The 22276-nt window shown below is 38.7% G+C and overlaps 1 protein-coding gene across 1 annotated transcript in view; it reads right to left on the bottom strand.

Moving 5' to 3' along the window:
* CNTNAP2 (contactin associated protein 2) overlaps positions 1-22276 on the bottom strand; it is a 2186758-nt gene that overhangs the window by 1195332 nt on the left and 969150 nt on the right. Inside the window, exon 4 of the mRNA XM_089687345.1 lies at positions 5098-5245. Within this exon, the coding sequence (XP_089543471.1) occupies positions 5098-5245 (148 nt within the window). The remainder of the gene's footprint in view (positions 1-5097; positions 5246-22276) is intronic.

Raw genomic sequence — 22276 nt, 5'->3', positions numbered from 1 at the left:
TTGCCTTCAGACTTTCTCGCTCTAATTGAAACTCCCTGTGGGACATACCTAAGCAGGCAGGAAGGAGGGGGAATCTGAACTAAAAACATTGTGAAAAGGTGCCAAGACAAACATGGCAAACAAGAGCTCCATCCGCTGGCTTAAAATATAAATGTGAATTATTTGTATGCAATATTTCATATTTACAAGACAATATATATTCTATTAAAGCTGAATTCAAGGTATTGGACAAAATCTGCTCCTTCAGTACTCCCCCTGCACTTCAAAGGTTAAATACTCAATAGGTCTAGGGGTTCAGAAAGAATAGTTACCTTAAACTTTGCTCCTGCAGGATTATTACTTTGATTCAACTGCTGATTTAGGGTCTTTTTTATAAGGTGATCCTGGCTGTGGTCACACACCTGTTTCCTTCTTGTACAATGCAGAGATAATAGCCTGGTGTTGTATGTAATGATGCTGAGGGACCACCCACAGCATTGAGCACCAGAATGAAAAAAAGAGAGCACAAAAGCCTGCTGGAGTGGGGTGTAAGTATTGCAGCATCTCATATTGCATCCCCTTCAGCTCCCCTTAGACCTAATGAGCATTTAACCCTTGCAATGCAGGATGGCCCCATTGCAAAGGTATACATTTTCTGTTTCCCAGAGATGAGCTGTAATTGTTTGTTTTAGTCCTGGCCATAAGAAACAGAGAATGTTTATGAAACCACCATTTATTATTTTTATTGAGGGTCACAGTTATGTAGAGCCTCTCTTTTTCTTTCTGGCAGTACACAACCTCAATACATTATTGCTCCCTACCTCAAAAAAGATTAAGCAACTTTGCAGAGCTGAACTGAAAAATGATAGGAATATTCAATAAACCATTGCCCACAGCAATGATATGAGCCATTATGTAATAATCTAGTGTGCCAGATCAAGATGCAAGATGAATTCTAATTATTTGCTTTGTGTTATTATACTTTGAATATTATCATTGCTCTTGGCACTATTTTGTTTAGCAATGGGATCATGGCTAGTTATAGCTGGGCAAAGTAATATGGAAAGCTCAACATCCTTTCAATGGTTCTTGAACTGGCCACCACAATTCAGTTTTTAAAGAATTTAGGATAGTATTTAAAAACAAATATTTTAAAGACTACATGGTAGGAGGATTTATTTTTTTGCAGTCAATGAGCACTCCCGTTTTGTGTTTTAGACCCCTGGCCTGCATTCTTTCTTGTTCATTTGCCAAATGTTCTTTTATTTCCCATTATCTCAAACCTTAAACTAAGCCAATGACAATATGGATCTATTTGTAGCTTCACTAAAATAATGACGTTTTGAAATGGAACAGTTTTGATATCCCACAGTGGATTGGCCAGTGCCGTCTTCATACAACAGAATGCCAAAACATCATTATACTGAGCTATTAGAAAAGCTACTGGACCTGCTATTCAAGGTTATATAAGCATTTGTTTGTTTTTTTGCTGTATGTGCAATTGATATTGTATAAATTTTATCATGAGCGCAGTACACACTACTGCACATTACTACAATTAATGTAAAGCAAAAGGTATACTTTATTTTTCACGATTACATTATTGCAGTGCCTACTTACAAAGTATTTGTGTGAATTTACTACTTTCAAAAACTTACCTTTCCATCTATTGTTTCAAATTAAATATATAGAGAAATATAGAAAAATTGAGGTATCCTTACACTCTCAACTTAAAGAGTCCAAAAACATAAGATACCAAAATATATCCTAATTAATATATTAATCTGACTACACATTAGTGGATTTCCTTTCACTTAAATCTAAGACACACAGAGAAGATCACAATCAGCAACCTATTGGCTCTCTAGCTTACAGTTGCCCACAGACATAAAAGGTAGTTGGATATCCAGGCATGATGATCTGTTCATCCTCAGGCACCTAGGTTTACCAGTGGAACCCTATACATAAACAACTGGCTCATGTTTAGTCTATGCAGGAGGACATTGTGTGCAAACACCTCTTGGTGTTATTATATTGGGAAAAAGCAATAGAAATGAGCCAGCAATCTAATGGATTCAATTGTTTTCACTTTGAAATCATTGGTCAGCAGAGATAACTCAAAGATATGTGATCCAAAAAAAAAACCTGGGTCAAGCAACTCCTCTCAAGTTATTGGATACCTTAAAACACATAGGGTAATAGTATCTACTGGCTCATAGAAACACCAGTGGACTTTTTTTGTTGTATCCGTCAAACCACCAATATAGCTATCTATCTATCTATCTATCTATCTATCTATCTATCTATCTATCTATCTATCTATCTATTGCATGCAGCAGTAACATGTATTTTCTACAATACAAGTAATCAAGAAGGCAGTGCATGGAGCACTTCCTTATTTTAGAGCTAGACTGGAGGAGATGAAATATCGTTATATATTTTTGTTTACTATTAACATGATATATAACAGTACAAACCAAGGTTGTACAGATAATATTTGTATGATTTTATAAATATTGTGTAATGCAAAATAAGAAAAATATATTTAGAGCGTAAGTTTGTCTTCCGCTGAGCTGTATAGAAGTCGAGAAATAAATGCTGCATGTAACATTATGACACAATTTAGATTGGCTTATCACTCATCCTCTCAACATTATGAAAGAATAAGGAAACTCTGTTCAATAATACAGTATTTTTTATTTCTACTGTGCCTTCAGAGATGGGATTTCATTACGATTGCCAAAGTCCCTCAATTCCAAGGAGATTCAGGTTTCTTTATATATTAATATTTTTTTCCTATTTTAATCTCATTTTAGAAAATACAAGTACATAAATGCATATAAAGCCATTTTAGCATGGAAAACTCTTTCTTTTATATTATTCTGTCCTTTCAAGTACTTGTAAACCTAAAATTCAAATGAACATTATCAAACCAGCTGTAAACACATTTTGTAAACATTTAGTGTGTGTTGAAAAGTCCCTATAAGTACAAAACTTTAAAGATCTGGTATTATATTTACATTTACTAAAAACCCAAATGCTTTCTGTTATATTATAGCATACAGTTTAGGCAAAAAGGTTTCAAGAGGACGTTTACTTTGTAAGCTGTGCACAAGTTAAAGCATCCAGAAAGCAAAGGACTAGTCATTAGCACTGCCTTTGGTCTACCTCCTAATATTTTCCCTATTAGCCCCCATTCACACCTAAAGTTATTTGTGGTGCATTTCCAGAAGCATGAAAATGCTTGAAAATAATATTTGCATTTTATCTATAGGGCCTGTTCACATAAGAGTGATGTGCTGTCACTTGCCACACCAAAGAAGAACAGACACTTTTTTGGGGCAGAACTGAACATTTTTGGCCCTGTAAACATCAAAAGGAGTCTGTATTTTTTGTATGTTTTCACACCTAACAACAACTTTCTTCCCATTGGTCTAAAAAGAAAAATGCTTCTAAAAAAGTATGTAAAAAACACTTTAAAGATACCTGAAAAGACTGATGCTTAAGTGTGAACCTAGTCTTAGTTTCTTATCTCGACTTGTTCTGTATTGTGTCTTCTGTAGATATACCAGGGGCGGACTGACCATTTGGAAACTCGGTCACTGCCCAAGGGCCTGGGGTCAGTAGGGGGCCCCATAAGATGCCCCTGGTACCTTTTTCATAGGCTTTTTTGAGTTTGGGCAAGGACACAGGGGCTCCATGATCCCCTATTGTCCGGGGGCCCCATGAGTTGTCAGTCCGCCCCTGTATACAACTATAAAGTCATAGGCACAGGAGTGCCTAGGCACACATGCACATACAAACAAATGCACTGCTGTTTTCCAGGAGAAATTCAAGACAATAAGTAGAATTTTCAGGGTACTGTTTAGGCACAAATAATATTAGTAAATAATATTATTTGACAGTAATACTCTTTGACTTCTTTCCACTTTAAAGTGAATCTACAGTGACAGACTGATGGGAGATGCCATTGTTAACTTATTTTTGAGAATGAAAGCTCTGGGGCTCTTGTTTTGATCCTGACTTTACTACGTACTGAGTTGCTAACCCAGAACAAGCATGCATGATGAAAGTTCAGAAATAACAGGCTCAACCAGCTGCATACTTGTTCCACATCAGCAGTGAAATAGAATCAGGATGACAAACCCACAGTTCACATCTTTGAAAGAAGCACACAAAACAGCAATGGCAGCTCCCATTTTGCCATTTTAACTACTTTAAATACCAATCAGCTTCCAGCTTTTAAATTTGTCAAAGCTTACTTGAACAAGCTGAAGGTAGAAACGTACTGGCTACCATGCACAGCTGCACCAGATTTTGCACTCTCCAGTTTTAGTAAATCAACCATATTGTATTTTTTCCTGACAATTTTTAATGTTTGTATTACTTGTTTTACATTTCACACTGCATCATGAGTTTATTGTTCAATGTTTTCATGAAAAATTAAAAACACTTAGTACAATCTTGTTTGCATACTGTTAAAACTCCATTTTATCTTAAAAATACAATTAATTGTTCAAATATTTCCTGCTTTCTACATTAAAATCATGATTTTTACACAAAAAAATTTATTATTTGCTTAGGCAAGCTCCAGTTTTTAAAAAATGAGTTATTTACACTATATGGTTTGGTCTTGGCAGCAGGGCCAGTCCTAACAAGTACTGTAGTCAACCATTGATAAGCTCCTCTTTAGTGTGCAGTGGCTCATATGAAAACATGATTATACTGCACCTAAAGTATATCCATAGCCAGAACTTTTTTTTTTTTTTTTAAGCGTAGAAGGATTAGGTTTCCTATTGGGTTATTATACCTGCTCCCATTGGAGAGTTCACCCTCTCTATTTGACCAGCTGACCATTGTCACATAAACAAGGAAGTTATTGGATATATAAAATGTTATGGTTGTGATCAGAACAGTAGGGGATCATCTATTCCAGTGAAAACAGTCTACTAGACCATAACATCTCTTTTCTGATCCTGTTAGTTTTTCCAGGAGAGGAAGTAAAAGTAAATCTCTCCAATGGGACAAATACAGAATAAACTGGACTAGGATTAAATCCATTTCCTACACAATTAATACAAAAGGTTACTGAACAACATAGGAAGTACATGAACTTACAGTATGGACAGCCATAGAGTTCCACTCTTAACCCTATCTGTCCCTCTTCATTCCAGTCCAGGGGAACAATGCGTATATAGCGAGCTATCACGGGGTGTTGCAGGTCATGCCGGACAACAGTGTCTGAATTTCCATTACCGGGAAATGCCTGTTGGAAAATAGGTAGAATAGATCAAATTTACAATGTCATTAACATGATCTGCATAAATTATGACCTGACATTTCACAATATACAGCAACAGCCTCCTTTTTCAAAACCCTTTTGTCAAGAAAATGCAGTCCTTGAGATCCAGCTAAGTGACTCTGCCCAGTTTGAGATTATGTCATTTGTCTGCTGCAGGAAACAAATTCTTAATCTACTCTCTGCAATGATCAGACAGCAATAATGTAATGGTGTAGCAAGTCGCAAGTGAAAGGCAGCAGTTGGGGGTTGATCTGGGTCAAACATTTTAATAACATAGGGGGTGCACATATCTGTCTAGAAATTATATGCAGACCTTGGATAATGCCTGAGTAAAGATCACTCTATCCATTCACAAAGGTATTGTGAGGGGGAGTTCTTCAATCTCTGTGAGAGGTAATACATTATTATTATTATTATTATACAGGATTTATATAGCGCCAACAGTTTGCTCAGCACTTTACAATATAAAGGGAGACAATACAGCAACAATACAGTTCAATACAAGAGAGATAGGAGGGCCCTGCTGCCTGGAGCTTACAATCTAATACATACCACAAGATGTTACAGATTACTTATGCCTGGTACGTACTATGAGGTTTTTTTTTTCATTCAGCCCAACAGGCTGTATGAAAAAAAATTAAGGGTCAAGGTCTCTTTACTAAGATGCAATGTTAGTTCAGTGATCTATCCGCTGAGCTATTGTGTTCTGACAAGGGGATTGCCCCCAACCAGAGACAGCCAGTCAGCGCTCGCAGCCATTGGGTAAGAGCGCAGATTTGATGCTGATTGGCAGATGTTTTTCCAGCATGCCTGTTCTACAGAAGCTGCACGTTTGGACAGGCTGTTATACACACAAACAGAATGATGGCCAGTTTCTGTTGGACCAGGCTTTAGGTTTGCCATAGATGAGTACAAAAATAAACAAAAATTAACAAAAACAATTTTTTTTTTCAAATGAAGTTCTGCTACTATCTCTGTTGCTCATGTGCATTTCACTTATTATTATTTTTTTTTTTTGGGGGGGGGGGGGGGTTAAAACAATTAACCTGTATACCAGTAAAAAATCATTTGCTAAAAAAAAAACAACCTCCAACATGTTCATTCATTTTTGTTCTTGCACTGTAAATAGACTGTCGCAGTAAGCGCACTAACTATATGAAAATCAAACATTACTGACTCGATTTTCTTTCTATGTAAGGCCAGCTTTAGAATATAATCTGAACAAAACAAACTGTACAAAGTGAGCGCTAAGAGAAAAACATAGAGCAGCTAGCACAAGTCTTGAACCCACTCCATATCACAATAAACATAACAAAAGTGCTGCGCTATATGAAAGAATAGGTGTAGCTACCTGAAAACTAAAAAACAATCAACTAGTGAAGATAAAATGTGATACAATAGCCCATGAATAGCCCATGAATGTTGCTAATAAATAAATAAATAATACAATATGATACGTGCAATTATTGATAATGGTGACTCAGTCGAAATAAATAGAAAGAAGTCCTTGATCCAATGATATCCAGTGCATGAACAAAGGTGCTCAGTGGAATAAATGGCTGTACCCACAATTAATATAAACTGCAATCCTAAATAGAGTGAAGTGACATCCCAATGTGGAAAAGAGACATCTGTGAAATCCTTCACCACTATGCACTCACCGGAACTAAGGTAAAACAGGCTTGTAATAAAAGATCCTCCAAGATATGTACAGTTGTGTTCAAAATAATAGCAGTCAGACATCACTATCCTGATCAATCACTGTTTTTGGTAGAAATTATATTTCTACATGGCAAATAATTTACTAGCAGGTGTAGTAGAGTAATAGAAATCCAACAGACCCAACAGTCATGACATGCATGCTGCTGATTCTGTGTAATTGAATCACTAATTGCAAGGGGCATGTTCAAAAAAATAGCAGTGTGAATTTCTATTAATGAGGTCATTCATTCTTTGAAAAATAGGTGGCAATTATTGCCCTTATTTAAGGAAGGAAGGCAGAAAATGTTGCACATCCTGGTTACAGTGCATTTCTCTCTGAAATTCTGAGGAAAATGGGTCGTTCCAGACATTGTTCAGAAGAACTGCGTACCTTGATTAAAAAGTTGATTGGAGAGGGGAAAACATATAAAGAAGTGCAGAAAATGATAGGCTGCTCAGTTAAAATGATTGCAAATGCTTTAAAATGGCAACCAAAACCTGAAAGATGTGGAAGAAAGTGAAAAACTACCATTCGAATGGATAGAAGAATAGCCAAAATGGCAAGGACTCAGCCAACAATCAGCTCCAGGAAGATCAAAGAAGGTCTAAAGTTACCTGTGAGTACTGTTACATTTAGAAGACGCCTATGTGAAGCCAAGCTATCTGCAAGAAGCCCCTGCAAAGTCCCTCTGTTGAAAAAAAGACATGTGCTGAAGAGGTTACAATTTGCCAAAGAGCACATTGACTGGCCTAAAGAGAAATGGCGCAACATTTTGTGGATTGATGAAAGTAAGTTTGTTCTTTTTGGGTCTAGTGGCCGGAGACAGTTTGTCAGACGACCCCCAAACACTGAATTCCAGCCACAGTACACTGTGAAGACAGTGAAGCATGGTTGCGCAAGCATCATGATATGGGGATGTTTCTCATACTACGGTGTTGGGCCTATTTATCGCATACCAGGGATCATGGATCAGTTTGACTACATCAGAATACTTGAAGAGGTCATGCTGCTTTATGCTGAAGAGGAAATGCCCTTGAAATGGGTGTTCCAACAAGACAACGACCCCAAACGCACCAGTAAACGTGCAACATCTTGGTTCCAGACCAACAAGATTGACGTTATGGAGTGGCCAGACCAATCCCCGGATCTTAATCCAATAGAAAACTTGTGGGGTGCCATCAAAAATGCAGTTTCTGAGGCAAAACCAAGAAATAGAGAACTGTGGAATGTGGTCCAATCATCCTGGGCTGGAATACCTGTTCACAGGTGCCAGAAGTTGGTTGACTCCATGCAACACAGATGTACAGCAGTTCTCAGAAACAGTGCTTATACAACTAAATATTAATTAAGTGATTCAAAGGAAAGCAAAATCTTCAAACATTTTTCAGTTTATATAGTGAATGTTTGAGTTTGTAAAGAAGAATACAAACACTGCTATTTTTTTGAACAGTCTAATATTCACTACTCTTCAATTTTTTAGAGGAGCAACACAAATTTGATATATTTTTCTTCATGTTTTGATTTGAAATAGAATGTGTAGTGTTCCCAATGCATTTGTGTGTATGGAAATAAAAGCTATTAGAAGGATTTTGAGCTGTATTCACTTTTTTCAACACACTGCTATTATTTTGAACACAACTGTATATCTCTTCTTCTCAGGACAGGTATGTGGCCTTCAGTAGTGTGTCCTTAGTAGGGCTTAGAGTGAGAGGATGGACACTTCATGTTGCAATGACCACAGCATCTACTGAAGTAAGAGGAAGCTGTGAAAGCAGTTTGAGCTACAATACATTTTGTTTAAAGCCTAACTCCAGGTTTCTTGTGACTTTAAATAGTTGATTTGAACGAGACTGGTCCAAACAAAATATTTACATCACTGACATATGCAAATAAACTGTATGTAGCATCAGCTGCATACAGTATACAGCACTGTGGTTTTGGTGGCAGGATGGGCACTTTCTTTACTGTTCCCAGAACAAAATACTGCTCAGTCATTAAAAGGAAAAAATTATATTTCAACAATGGCTACAAGGCTCCCACTGATTGGCTGAGGTGGAGATCGTGACATCATTGTGACAAGCGAAAGGTAAATACATTTGTAAAATTATTGTTAGGGTCTACATGCATATTAACTAAAACTGCACAGCTGTGTCTCTTTTTGTCCACCAAAGAAACAATCTCTGTTGGTTGTCCACAGAGTTGAATGGTGGCTATACTGCATGTACTAACGTGCATCATAATATTATGATTACCCATACCTTCTATGACAGGCTTATTCACCCATGTCATTAAGTCCCTAGAGACATATTATACATGTAATGTGGTTTGTTTGCCATATTAAAGGCATTTCAGACTGCTCTACCATAACTACTTCTGACAGTAAATAGCTTTGCACCAACTGCCACAACTGTCATAATTCGAAAAAATGTACATTTTCAATGTCAGCTTCTGAGTACTGGATAGCTAACTGTTTAGGATAATGATTCTCCTGGGTTTTACAAACCAATGCACAAAGTTGATAAGCTACGACACGGGGACATTTGTGGACTGCAGATTGAACAGAACACAGTGCGTTCTAGCTATGAAACACATCAGAAGAGATAAACCATTAAAAATTTTACGTGTAAATTTTGAGTTTTCTAAAAGTAAACAAATGCTTATCATGACCAGATGCAATAACATTATATTGCAGAAACTAACCACATTTCTAGAGTTTTGAGTCATAGCCATATTAAACATTGGGGAAAGCACAAGTTAATAAAACATTGATTGAAATCACATACCATGGCATTGTTTATAAAGTTTTTTTTTTCTTGGCTTGTTTGTATTGGGCTAGGAAGATGACTTGCAAGGCATAATTATAACCTGTTGGTGCCAAAAGCAATATCCAGCATTTCAAACATTGCTTAACATCTTGAAGCTGAAAATTAAATCAGTAACACTTCCTCTAAACAGTGAAACCTTCCAAAAAAACAGGAAAGCGTGTCAAGAGTCCACTATGTACGAAAGACTGGCACAGGATCTGCCTTTTTATTTTGAATGTTTTAATATTGAAATGCTGATTGCAATCTGCTGTCTATAGCTAATGTCTTGTTCCTACAGCAAAGGCCTGGAATAATTAAGGGTTTCATAAAGGTTTAAATGCAGGGGAGGCTTTACTTTCATTCGGTTATACAGTGAATTAACTACTGTACAATATTCCAGCACTGGAAATAATGTCCAATTTTAATGAAGACCCCACTATTTAGACTTTGGAGTTCAATATCAGCACTTTAAAAATGTAAGAAAATTGCTTTTTTTCTCCCTCTTCTATCCCTCCAAGAAAAAAAAAGAATATTTGTACTAAATGCAGAGAATTCTTGGATCAATAGCAACCAAACTATGCTACTGAGAACCAATGGTGTCAAGATTGGAGATCATTGGAACACAGTCTGGGGGAATTACCCAAAACCCCAGTGCAGGTCAGCATGTGTTCCAGTAATTATAGGCTAGTTGATTATGTGGTCTTTGATCTGATGGAGAAATGTACCCTCCGGGGGATGCTACCTCCAGCAGATAACATCCATACACAAAACATCCCTCATTCACCCCCAGTCAACAAACTTATTAGAGAAGAGCCATAGACCCATATGAGACTGGTCTCTGCAAAGAGCCAACCACCTTAGAATGTCTTGTGGCCAAGGTCTTGGTTGGGACTTTAAAATCCAAATTACGTAAAGCTATATGACAGTATGATAAGTAGAGGAAATTGCCTACCTGGTTTAAGTAGCATCTACCTGGGCTCATACATGGAGTCTGGCAGATGCTGGGTGTCTAAGCAGTGGTTATAGAATTCTGCAGCCTAGGGGCCAGTTGTGTATCATAATATTTGTAGCACTCCACCAGAAACCCTTCAGGGCCTGGGATTTATCATTTAGGAATGGAGGAGTAGCTTGCTTGAGCTTTAGAATGGAGATGTCTGCTTCCAGATTAAGAATCAGGAAGCATTGTGGCGGGAATTGCAAAGAGCCCATGTCACAAGGGGGATCTGGGAATACAGTGCCAAATAAAATCACCTAAAGGCTTACAGTATAGATTAATAAATATATTCACCTCTAAGGTATTTATGTAGGGTATGTTCTTATGAGCATGTTGTTCAGCCAATAATAAAAAAAAACAATTTGCCACTTTTATCACCCTGTTCAAACCAAAACTCTGAGACAGCCCCAAGAGAGTAATGGTTCAGTTCAGTTAGGTGGAATTTAGGTGCCTCCTGACCTGCAACAAGTTAAGCAAGTCAACGGGTTTCTCTCATCAGTAGAGTCAGCATAGCTTTTGAAGCAATTGCCTTCAAACCCTAGAGTTGTCTTGGGACCTGGCCATGCTGTTTCTGAGCTGTCTAAATGGCAGACACCTACTTTCCCTGCATAAATACCTTGAAGTCATCTCATACCACTGAATACCTGGGTTAATTATCATTTTGTAATGGGACACCTGATCCATTATCTTTTACTTCTGTATCCAACCTGGGCATAATTTCCAACAGCTGCCTCTCAGGAGTGGTCAGACAAGTTTCCCACTAGGTATTAAGCTCCTGAAATGTATAGAAAGGGTTGGTTGGTTGGTAAAGGCTGAGTCTAGTCTTGAGGATCACTTGTGGATTTGAGATAGGTCAGAGAAACATTTGACTCCAGGATGATTCCACCACCAGATTCCAGTAACCACTAATGCAATTGCCGTTGGATGCAGATAAAGATTGGCAGTCCTCAATGGATTAGAGGCTTTCAGTATGCAAACTAAGATGTTATTGAAATCCCCAGCTAATATAATGGGTAGGGGCAAAAAGGAAGGTCATAGAAGATTTGAGTCTGAAAGGGAGGGAGTACATATGCATTCACCTAGGTTACCATATGCATCCTCATGTGCACTATGATGATCAAAAAGTGACCCTCCAGGATTCAGAACAATGTGGTAAATTATTCAGTGCATTAATTTGATCATTAAGATCAAAACCCCTGTACATATGAGGAGCAAGTGGCATGCACAGCTCTTTAGATACAGGGATGCAAGAATGCTGTCCTTTAGATGCATCTCCTATAACAAGGAGAACCGTCTGATCAATGCAAGATACATACAGCGCATAGAAAAGTACAAAAGCAGGTGGTATCTTAAGGCAGTTTCCAAACATGACAAACTACCTTAGAGCCAAGGAACACACCACTAATCTTAGTGCAGTGATTGATAACCTGGTGTCAGCTGATTCTGAATGGGATGATACAAGTGGTGTAAAGGACATTAGTTTATTTAGTGGTTTGGACAAGCAAATGTTTTGTTTGTTTAATGCTATGGACTTGCCGTACAAAGACCTCTTGCACTGAAACTGTGTTTGTTTGCAGCCTTGCTGAAAAAAGTGCTGGACAAACCACCTTGGACTGTTACTGGATGTCCCTTTCCCATGCATTGTTTACTGCTAACACAACCGGTTGAGCATGTCCCCCTTGCAACTTGGTGGTTGAATGCTATCAGTACCTTCAAAAGACAGACACCTATTATTGAACAAAGAGGATGAGCTTGAAAACTACTCATATTAGTAAATGGTCTTTATAGAAGGGCAGTAGCAACTGAATCTGCCTAGCAGCAGATACAGTCCCAGTCAAAAAAGCAGACAGTGGTACAGAGGCTTACAGCTATACCTAGAAAAATGGTACAGAACAAACACCTGTAATTATTTAGATGTCAACTGGTACAGAGCACTTTGTGGAAATAGTCCTTGAAGGAACCCCAAAAGGCCATAATTGACTTACAAGCTCAGAATGTCAAGGAGTATCCTAAAATTAAGGGCTACATCCTAGCCAAGCTAGAGGGTTACCATGACCATCAGAGTGTAGTGTGTGTTCACAATGAAATATGACCTTAAAAAGTATACAAGGTCCCATATGTATGATTATTTTTACATTTTAAACAAGTAGTTGAAACCAGAAGTACTCAATGCTCAGATAGTGCAGAGAGTGGTCTGAAGCTCTTATTTAGGAGCTTTGCTGGTTAAGATACAGAGGCTGTAGATGCTAGGTATGAATTGCCTCCTAGCCCAAAAAATGCTTCCTGTTTCATAAAGGGTGAGTTCACCTTTGACAAAAAGAACACTATGCTGTCCCATATGCATATACCATCATAGTGCGCTAAACCTACTTTATAGCCAGGGTTCTTTTTTAGTTCCAAAAATGTAGGCCGAAACTACTTTAAAAAGAAGCTTTCTTAAAATCCTTTGCAGCCTGCAATGGCTTTGTCTGAACTTTTTGTAGGAATGGAGCAGCCAATGGACCAGCAACCCCTAGCTGCAACAGGGAGAGTTTACATTGTGCATGTGTGGGCCAAAGGAACAGAACCACCCTAGCAAACCATATTGTTCCTATGTTGATGAGGACAAGGGTCTTTTATGTCCCACAATGTAAATTCATTATCAGTCACATAATTTAGTGATGCAAAATGGTGCCTATTAACTCACCAAAGGAAAAACCCCACTGAACAACGGACCTTTTCCAATCCTGTTGCTGCCTTCATTATGAATTATAGCTTGGGTTCCTGCTGATAAATGTAAACTAAATGAATACAAAGGAGTAAAGTATACCCGGTGATGTCATTTACCAAGCATGACCATGGCCAGTTGATATCACTGGTTGCTAAGGACATTATAGGTGCTGGCACCTCCTGCTGCCTTAACAATTGACGGCAGAAGAAGAAATCTGTCATATACAGTAGTTGTGGAAAAAACTACTAAATATAATGTCCAGCTCCCATCGAACAAGCTAAAATTTCAGCATTCACTTCAAATCAGATTTCAAAAAATCCTTTTACTCTGCTATATTCTGTTTGATCTGAATGCAAGCTAGTGTAAAAAAAAAACCTGCCTCCTATATCTGGAAATTGCATCACATCATTGCATTTACCCATTTGCTAATGATTTGGAACAGGTAGCTAAGAAATGAAACTGCTAAGTGAATACCTTTGGTTTTATCCTGTCAAAATAACTTTGTTATTTTGCATTTTTAAACACAATCCCTTGAAAATCTCATGGTCTGGGTGTCTTCCTTTCTGTAGATCATAGACGGCCTCACAGAATACCTCTGTGCTAGAAACAATGAACTGTGCATGTCTCATATGTTTTTGTTACTGAATACTGCTACAATTGCTCTCATGATGGAAGAAAAGGGAGGGGGTGAGATCCTAATCAAACTTTGATTAACCTTGAGTTGCAAATCTGCATGGTTTTGAATAATCAGATCATCTATCTGGTTTACAGTGATGCTACAAACAGAGCATGTAAATCTGATCTACAGAAAAATGTTAAAAATACTACTCATCCCAGCTGTGTATTCATTAAAAATGGCAAAAAATTGCGCATATAGGAAAACAGTCTATCTTTATATTACCTTATTGTGATTCCCTGCACAGCAGGGCAGTGTTCTGCTGCTCCTGATAGCCCAATGAGCAAAAAGGGGATGAGTGACCAAGCTATGCTGATTAATTGCAATGTAGAAAAATTAGGTCTTTGATCAAGCTATGATCTCCCGCAGGATTACCTGGATAACAAGACTGACTGTACATAATTTGAAACTGAATTTAGTACATTTTACTGCTGGTGATATGGACCCATTCATTAGAAAGTTGTATAATCCTTTTTTTATGTCTATCATTACAATTCATACAATATATCACACTGTTGTGTGTTTTAAAAAGAACCTGCAACATATAATGTGCTACAAACATTGACTGTATAAAGAAAAATCCTTTTTGTTGTATTATGCATCTGTGTATGCAGTGGGCTGATGGAATTGCATTTTAGAAATAGTTCAATTGCCTTGGCTTAAATGCTGAAATAGCTGCATATATCAGATTAAGACTAATGTAAAGCATGACTTTTGCTGAACAATGGCTCTCAATATCAACAGACAAAGTATGCAGACTGTGTAAGAAGAAAGTGAACGTTCAAGCTGGTATACGATAAATGGAATATGGCAAATCAGTCAATCTATGACAAGCTTAAAACTGAACTGTGGGTAAGCCACTAAATGCACAGATGAAATAAAGATACAAAAAAATATTTCTCTCCATCCAGTCCTGAAAGTTAAAGTAATAGTAAAGGCAATTTTTTTTAAACATAAAAACACATCATTCTTACCTGCTCTGTGCAGTGGTTTTGCACAGAGCAGCCCCAATCCTCCTCTTCTCAGGTTCTCAGTCTTCTCTTCTCTGTTCCTGGCTCCTCCATCCTATCGAGCTGTGGGGCACCCAATCAGGATCACTCTTGAGCCACTGCTCTTCATGTACATTCACACACAGAGCCCTAGCTCAGCACCGCTCCCTCTCTCTCCTCATTGGCTCACTGGCTACGATTGACAGCAGTGGGAATCAATAACTCCCGCTGCTGTTTTAGCCAATGAAGAGGGAGAGTCCCCAGGGAGCCGATGCTCTGGTGCACATTTCTGACTCACAATAGGGCTCAAGTAAGCATTAGGGATGCTGAGGGGAGGAGCTGCTACATACAGAAAGATGTTTACCTTCATGCATAGAATGCATGAAGGTAAAAAAAACCTTGAACTTTTACAACAACTTTAGGCTGGCAAGAGACAATGCAATTTTTTATTTCCTGCAACCATGGATTGCAGAAAAGAAAATAGCTTGATTTCCCCCTCAACACAGCCAATATTGATGGGGGAATCCTTACCCCGGAGTTACTGTGTTCTCCTGGCGGGGGGAGCCATTTTTGCCTGGAGAACAAAGTGAATATTGCTAGCAGCTATAGCTGCTGGCAATAATTGAATGAAAAATCCAACAGGCTGGTTGTACCCAAGTCATACAACAATTAAATTGGGTACAATCAGCCTTCCTATGGATGGTTTGAATCTCAAATGGTCCCTGCTGAACTGGCTGAGATTTGTACTATCTATGGCCAGCTTTATAAAGATCTGCCACACAGCACAACTCTGTCTAGTAGGACATCACTTCTGTTCTATCCACTGATTTTGTGACAGCCCACTTAAGTATAGGTTTTTTTTTTGTTGTTTTTTTTAATTATCCACACATTTACAACCCATCTAATAAATTTGTGGGAGATTAGGGAGGAGAATGTAAATGGAGGAAGAAACTGTGCAACACTACGTATACAGTAATTGGGCTGCTGATACATAAGGCACATGCCTTTGGCATCATCTGTCATTTTACAAGCAGCAATCAGAGGTATTGCAGATTTTATAGAGTAAGGTTTGTAGTCCATGATTTTGTAAAAGCCCATTTGTAGTTTAATTAAAATGTTAAAAGATACATTGAGGGTGTTGAAACAAATATGCATGTGTAAATAGGGATTTTTTTTCTCAGAGAACGTGTGCAGGAACTCAAGCATGCTCCCTCTCCCCTCTGGCCAAACCACGTCAAATGGTGGTTGTGGCCAAACTGCAGTAGGAAGGTTTTAAAGGGGCATTAAATACCAGTAATGCATTACATAGAGAGTGTAGAGTTCAGGAGTGCACTACTCACAGACTGCAGAGTTCAGTAGTGTGCTGCGTACAGAATGCAGAGTACAGGAGTGTACATTGTACAGACTGCAGGGTTCAGGGGTGTGTTACTTACAGAGTGCAAGGTTCAGAGGTGTGCTTCATACAGAGTGCAGGATTCAGGTGTGCATTACACATTGAGTGCAGGATTCAGGGGTGTGCTACATACAGAGCACAGGGTTCAGGGTACACTATGTACAAAGTGCAGGGTACAGGGGTGTGCTACATAAAGAGTGCAGAGATAAGGAGTGCTCTATGTATGAGGTACTGGGATCAGCGGTGTGCTAGGTACAGAGTGCAGGGTTCAAGGATACGTTATGTACAGAGTGCAGGGATCAGGGGTGTGCTATATACAGGGTGCAGGGTTCAGAAGTACACCACATACAGAGTACAGGGTTCAGCTTTCTTTCACATGCCCTTACCTCTGCCTCCCCTATCCACATCTCATTTTCACCCCTTCTCAGCTCTGACCTCTGCACCAGTCCCCCAACCCCCAAATCTGCACACCCCATTCATTGCCCTCATCTTCCCCCTCCCTACCACTTCTTCATAGCTTTCACTCATTTTATCTATAACCCCCCCCCCCCATTGTAGGCAATTATACCTCCCTAATTTGCAGCAAGATCATCTGTGGGCATTGGCCTCCATGCACCAGGGAACAGATGGTGAACATAAATGGTGCAGGCTACCACACAATGCCCCTCTATCTTTGTGGAAGCAGTGGTCTCCCTGCAGATATCTGATGCCACCTTCCCTTCTGAGCCAGAGATAGGGCTCTTCAGTCAGCAGTGAGCTTGCAGTTTGTTGATTGGAGAACTTTAGCTAAACAGGGAGCTTGTTAAATCACTGCAGAGAGACTACTGCTCTCACCCTAAAAAGAAGTGGTACAAAATACATCACCCTCAATCTGTCTGTTAACATTTCAATGAAACTACAATTAGATTTTAAAGATAAATATTGCCTTTTATTTTTATATGTATATTTAAAAAAAAAAGCTATCTTTGTGCATGAAATGTTATCAAGAAGCATTGAAGTGATATTAAAGGTTTTTTTTTAAAAAATAACAATCATGTCATATTTACCTTCTCTGTACAATGGTTTTGCACAGAGCTGCCCTGATCCTTTTCTTCTCGGGTCCTCTGCTGATGCTCCTGGCTGCTCCCCCTTGACCAGTGCCCCAATAGCAAGCCGCTGTCTATAGGGGCACTGGTGCCTGTTCCTTGCTCGCTCCCGAGCCCTGTTCAATGCTTCCATAACACTCATAGAGCTGTGGCTCAGCCCTGTCCCCTGCTCTCTCCTCATTGGCTGTATTTCTGCCAATAAGGAGAGAGAGACCCAGGAAAGCTGAAGCTCCTGTGCACATCACTGGATCAATGGGGGGTTCAGGCGAATATTGACGGGGGGCTGTGTGGGGAGCAGCACACAAAGGTTTTTTACCTTCATGTATAAAATGCATGCACGTAAAAATCCTTCAGCCATCACAACCACTTAAATTTTTTTAAAAAAATATTTTTTTCATGCTTATATTTTACTTTGAAGTAGAATTCCATTTATGAACCAGCGACCAACTACCAATGTAACTATTCATATACCATACCTGTGGGATCCTTCTAGAAATTGGAATTCTCTTTAGTAGACACAGCTACTCCAGTGATAATCACTTGTTAATGTGCTTAGCGGCTGCCCTGCTGCATTTTGAGCACAGAAGGTCAGCCGCTTGGCATGGGCATCATTCAGAGAATGCTTTGCAGGTGGGGTCTTACACAATTATTGTGCTTTGCTACTTCTCACTATGCAAGTCTATGAGTTTGATATGGAGTATGGAGTAGAGTTTGTTAACTTAGCAAAGTTGAATTGAGCTTACTAAATAGGATGACCTTGGGACTGATTTACTAAAGGCAAATACGACTCTGCACTGTGCGAGTGCAGTTGCACTCATTTTCCCCAGAGCTTAGTGTATGTGGTAAAGCTTAACTTTGTAAAAAACAATGAGTCAGGTGCAAGGAATATAAAAAAACAGCACTAATCTCTGGAGAAAATGAGTGCAACTACACTTGCACTTGACTTTATTAAATCAACCCCACTGTGTTCATTTTGAATACCCAATTACCTGTATTTAATTGGATAATTGAAGTGAATATAGCTTTACTTTATTTATGAGAGAAAACCTCATAATGTCCCAAGAATGTTTGCAGAATCTCATTGCAGATATCTCAGATATCAGATAAGACACTGTCAACTATTCTTTTTGCTCACCAACATCTACCAAAAAACTGAAATAGTATCTTAATGTGATTGGACATTATAGAATTTTGATCATCTATAGCACAAACCCATGTGAACTTCAGATACATCACATGATATATATATATATATATATATATATAAATATACCAATATAGTAAACACCTATGCAATTTATTGTATAAAAACAGCCGTATAGCACATCTGGTTTATAATAGATGTATAAAAAAGAACTTCCAATTTATGAGCAATACTGGATTGTGTAAAAGTAACTTTTCTTGGTCAAATTAGCAGCATTCTGGACACGTGCTAAAGGAGAGAACAAATGATTTCATGCTTTTCTGGGCTACAAAGTTAGAAAATGAAGTTGAAAGAAAAGGTTTAGAGTGTTTGGTGGAAAGCCAGGTCAACTAATAAATGGTGTGTTTGCTGGATAATTAAACTACATTTCATTTATGCTCTGATAAAATATAGCTTTTATTTAGACAAATGTTGTGCAGAAAGTACCCTTAATGGATAATACACAATTTGGTCCTATATCCATCATTACAAGGCTGAAAAATCAATTTACACAACCTTGTAAATTCTCAATACCTGCCATTATTTTCCTTTTTCTTTCCTCTGCTATGTGATTTAATATGGAGTTTAAAAATGTAGGAAAGGTTTTATGAAATGTTTTCAACATGTTCCTCAGTGGTCTCTACTGTAAGGAGGAATAAAAGCCTGCTTGACCAGTACTGTTCTTAGCAGCTCAAATGAAATGATCATAAAAGGATGCGGAATGGATTAAATAGTGATAGCATGATTTGGAACAGCCAATTACATCAATGTTTGGTTAGCTTTAGACACATTTGAAGTGATATGCCAATCAAATAATTTTTCAGTTGTAAAAATCTAATGTGTCCACTTGCTATAAGGAAAATAGACAAGGAAATTTTCAGCAGAAATTAGTTGACTTCCATCATGTGATCATATGCAAGCAAAAAAGTTGTTCTTTCTATTTCCCTTGCATGTGAATAGGAATTGATTGCAAAGTTAAATTTCACTCTAGGGAAACATCCTTTGGAAAGTGCAACTACCCTTGCAAAGTGAACAGTCTATATGCCTCCAATAAATCACCCCCTAGTGTCAGAACAGCCTGGCATTTGACTGCACTTTGAGGCTTTTCAAAGTTGCGGTGGTCGTGTACGGGCACATTTAGCTTCCTGTACTCTATACCTGCATTAATTTTTTTTCCAGAGATACACATTTGCACCTGCCTCTTCAATTTTACCTTCTAATTTACAGCCATTATATGGGCCTCACACTCCATAAAAGGGAACCACAGACAACAAAAGATATCTTTGGAGGAGGGCAGGGAATACATGTTATGAGTGCCAACCATACACAGTAGTGGATGGCACAGTGATGACAGTTGTGCTGTATGTCATAACCCAGAAAAGCTATGTGATACATATCCCAGTGCTACCTCCCTGTGCTGTTGCCAAATTTATATATACAATTTTTTTTCCATGTAAATGGAACATATTTGAACTGCAAATAAAACAGTAAAAATGCGGCGCTAAAGTGTGCAAATGATAAAAAAATAATTTAATAATCAACTGAAGTTAAGTCTTAGGTATAGTTCATAAGGTGTAGTGTGACAATAATGGTTCAATGACTAACTGTTAAACTTTCGTGACTTCTGTGGCTGTGAAGAATGAGCATACAATGCACTAACCAGATAGCACAAGCTCTTGTGCGTTGGAGTATATAAGACCTACTCCAAGGTGCTCTGGGGATAGGAACTCTGCATGCGGATGAAGTCGTCAGGTGGGGTTGCGTCACCAGATGTCATCCAACCAGGGCAGGATGCCTCTCTCCAGCAGTGTGTAAATACATCAGATCTACTACATCCTGCAGTACGGATTTCAGCCATCGGGGGGATCATACATTCAAGTGTGAATCCACTTGTAAAAGCACCTTCAGGGGAAGGGGGCTGTTTTTTCTGTATTCTTCTCTTGTCTACATCCATTCAAAGTCCAGAATTTAAAAAGCTTGTTTGAGCCAGACAAAGGAATCAACTGTGGTTGCTGGAAAAAGGGAAGGTCGACATAGTCCAAAATTCCATTTACTTAGACTTTAAAAGGGGTAGTGTGATTGCGGCTGGTGATTAAAACTTCTGTATGGATCCAGAGATAGATGCTTCCTCGTGCGCCAGGACAGAGGGAGATAGGAGTCATTACTGACTAATGAAGCTGAAGAACAGTGTAAGGATTAACAGCACAGAACACAGACGAGAAGAGGCTTTTGGGGACCTGTCACATGGAGAAAAAGAAACCTCCTGTTGCACTCTTTTTATGACCGTGGCCTGTGTCTCAGACACAGGAGGTTTCTTTTTCTCTATGTGACTGGTCCCCTAAAGCCTCTTCTCGTCTGTGTTCTGTGCTGTTAATCCTTACACTGTTCTTCAGCTTCATTAGTCAGTAATGACTCCTATCTCCCTCTGTCCTGGCGCACGAGGAAGCATCTGTCTCTGGATCCATACAGAAGTTTAAATCATCAGCCGCAATCACACTACCCCTTTTAAAGTCTAAGTAAATGGAATTTTGGACTATGTCGACCTTCCCTTTTTCCAGCAACCACAGTTGATTCCTTTGTCTGGCTCAAACAAGCTTTTTAAATTCTGGACTTTGAATGGATGTAGACAAAAGAAGAATACAGAAAAACAGCCCCCTTCCCCTGAAGGTGCTTTTACAAGTGCATTCACACTTGAATGTATGATCCCCCCGATGGCTGAAATCCGTACTGCAGGATGTAGTTAATCTGATGTGTTTACACACTGCTGGAGAGAGGCATCCTGCCCTGGTTGGATGACATCTGGTGACGCAACCCCACCTGACGACTTCATCCGCATGTAGAGTTCCTGTCCCCAGAACACCTTGGAGTAGGTCTTATATACTCCAACGCACAAGAACTTGTGCTATCTGGTTAGTGCATTGTATGCTCATTCTTCACAGCCACGGAAGTCACGAAAGTTTAACAGTTACTCATTGAACCATTATTGTCACACTGCACCTTATGAACTATACCTAAGACTTAACTTTAGTTGATTATTAATTTATTTTTTTATCATTTGCACACTTTAGCGCCGCATTTTTACTGTTTTATTTACATACTTTGGAGGATTTGAGGTTTTTCCCTTCTATACTGGCTGCTTTCTTTCTCTATACTACCCAGCGCTCATATGCTACTGTTTATACATATTTGAACTGCAAAACATGTTATTTTCATTCATACAGTGGCTATAAATAAAACTGATATATATATATATATATATATATATATATATACAGTGCATCCAGAAAGTATTCACAGCGCTTAACTTTTGCCACATTTTGTTATGGCGAACTCCAGACGGGCTGCCATTTGCCTTTTACTGAGGAGTGGCTTCCGTCTGGCCACCATACAGTCCTGATTGGTGGAGTGCTGCCGAGATGGTTGTTCTTCTGGAAGGTTCTCCTCTCTCCATTGAAAAAA

The sequence above is a fragment of the Staurois parvus genome, unplaced genomic scaffold, assembly GCF_062004578.1.
Source record: "Staurois parvus isolate SC_StPar_1 unplaced genomic scaffold, SC_StPar_1.0 ptg000020l, whole genome shotgun sequence".
Lineage (NCBI taxonomy): Eukaryota > Metazoa > Chordata > Amphibia > Anura > Ranidae > Staurois > Staurois parvus.
The sequence above is the reverse complement of the archived record's forward strand: the minus strand, read 5'-3'. Positions and strand labels throughout refer to the sequence as shown.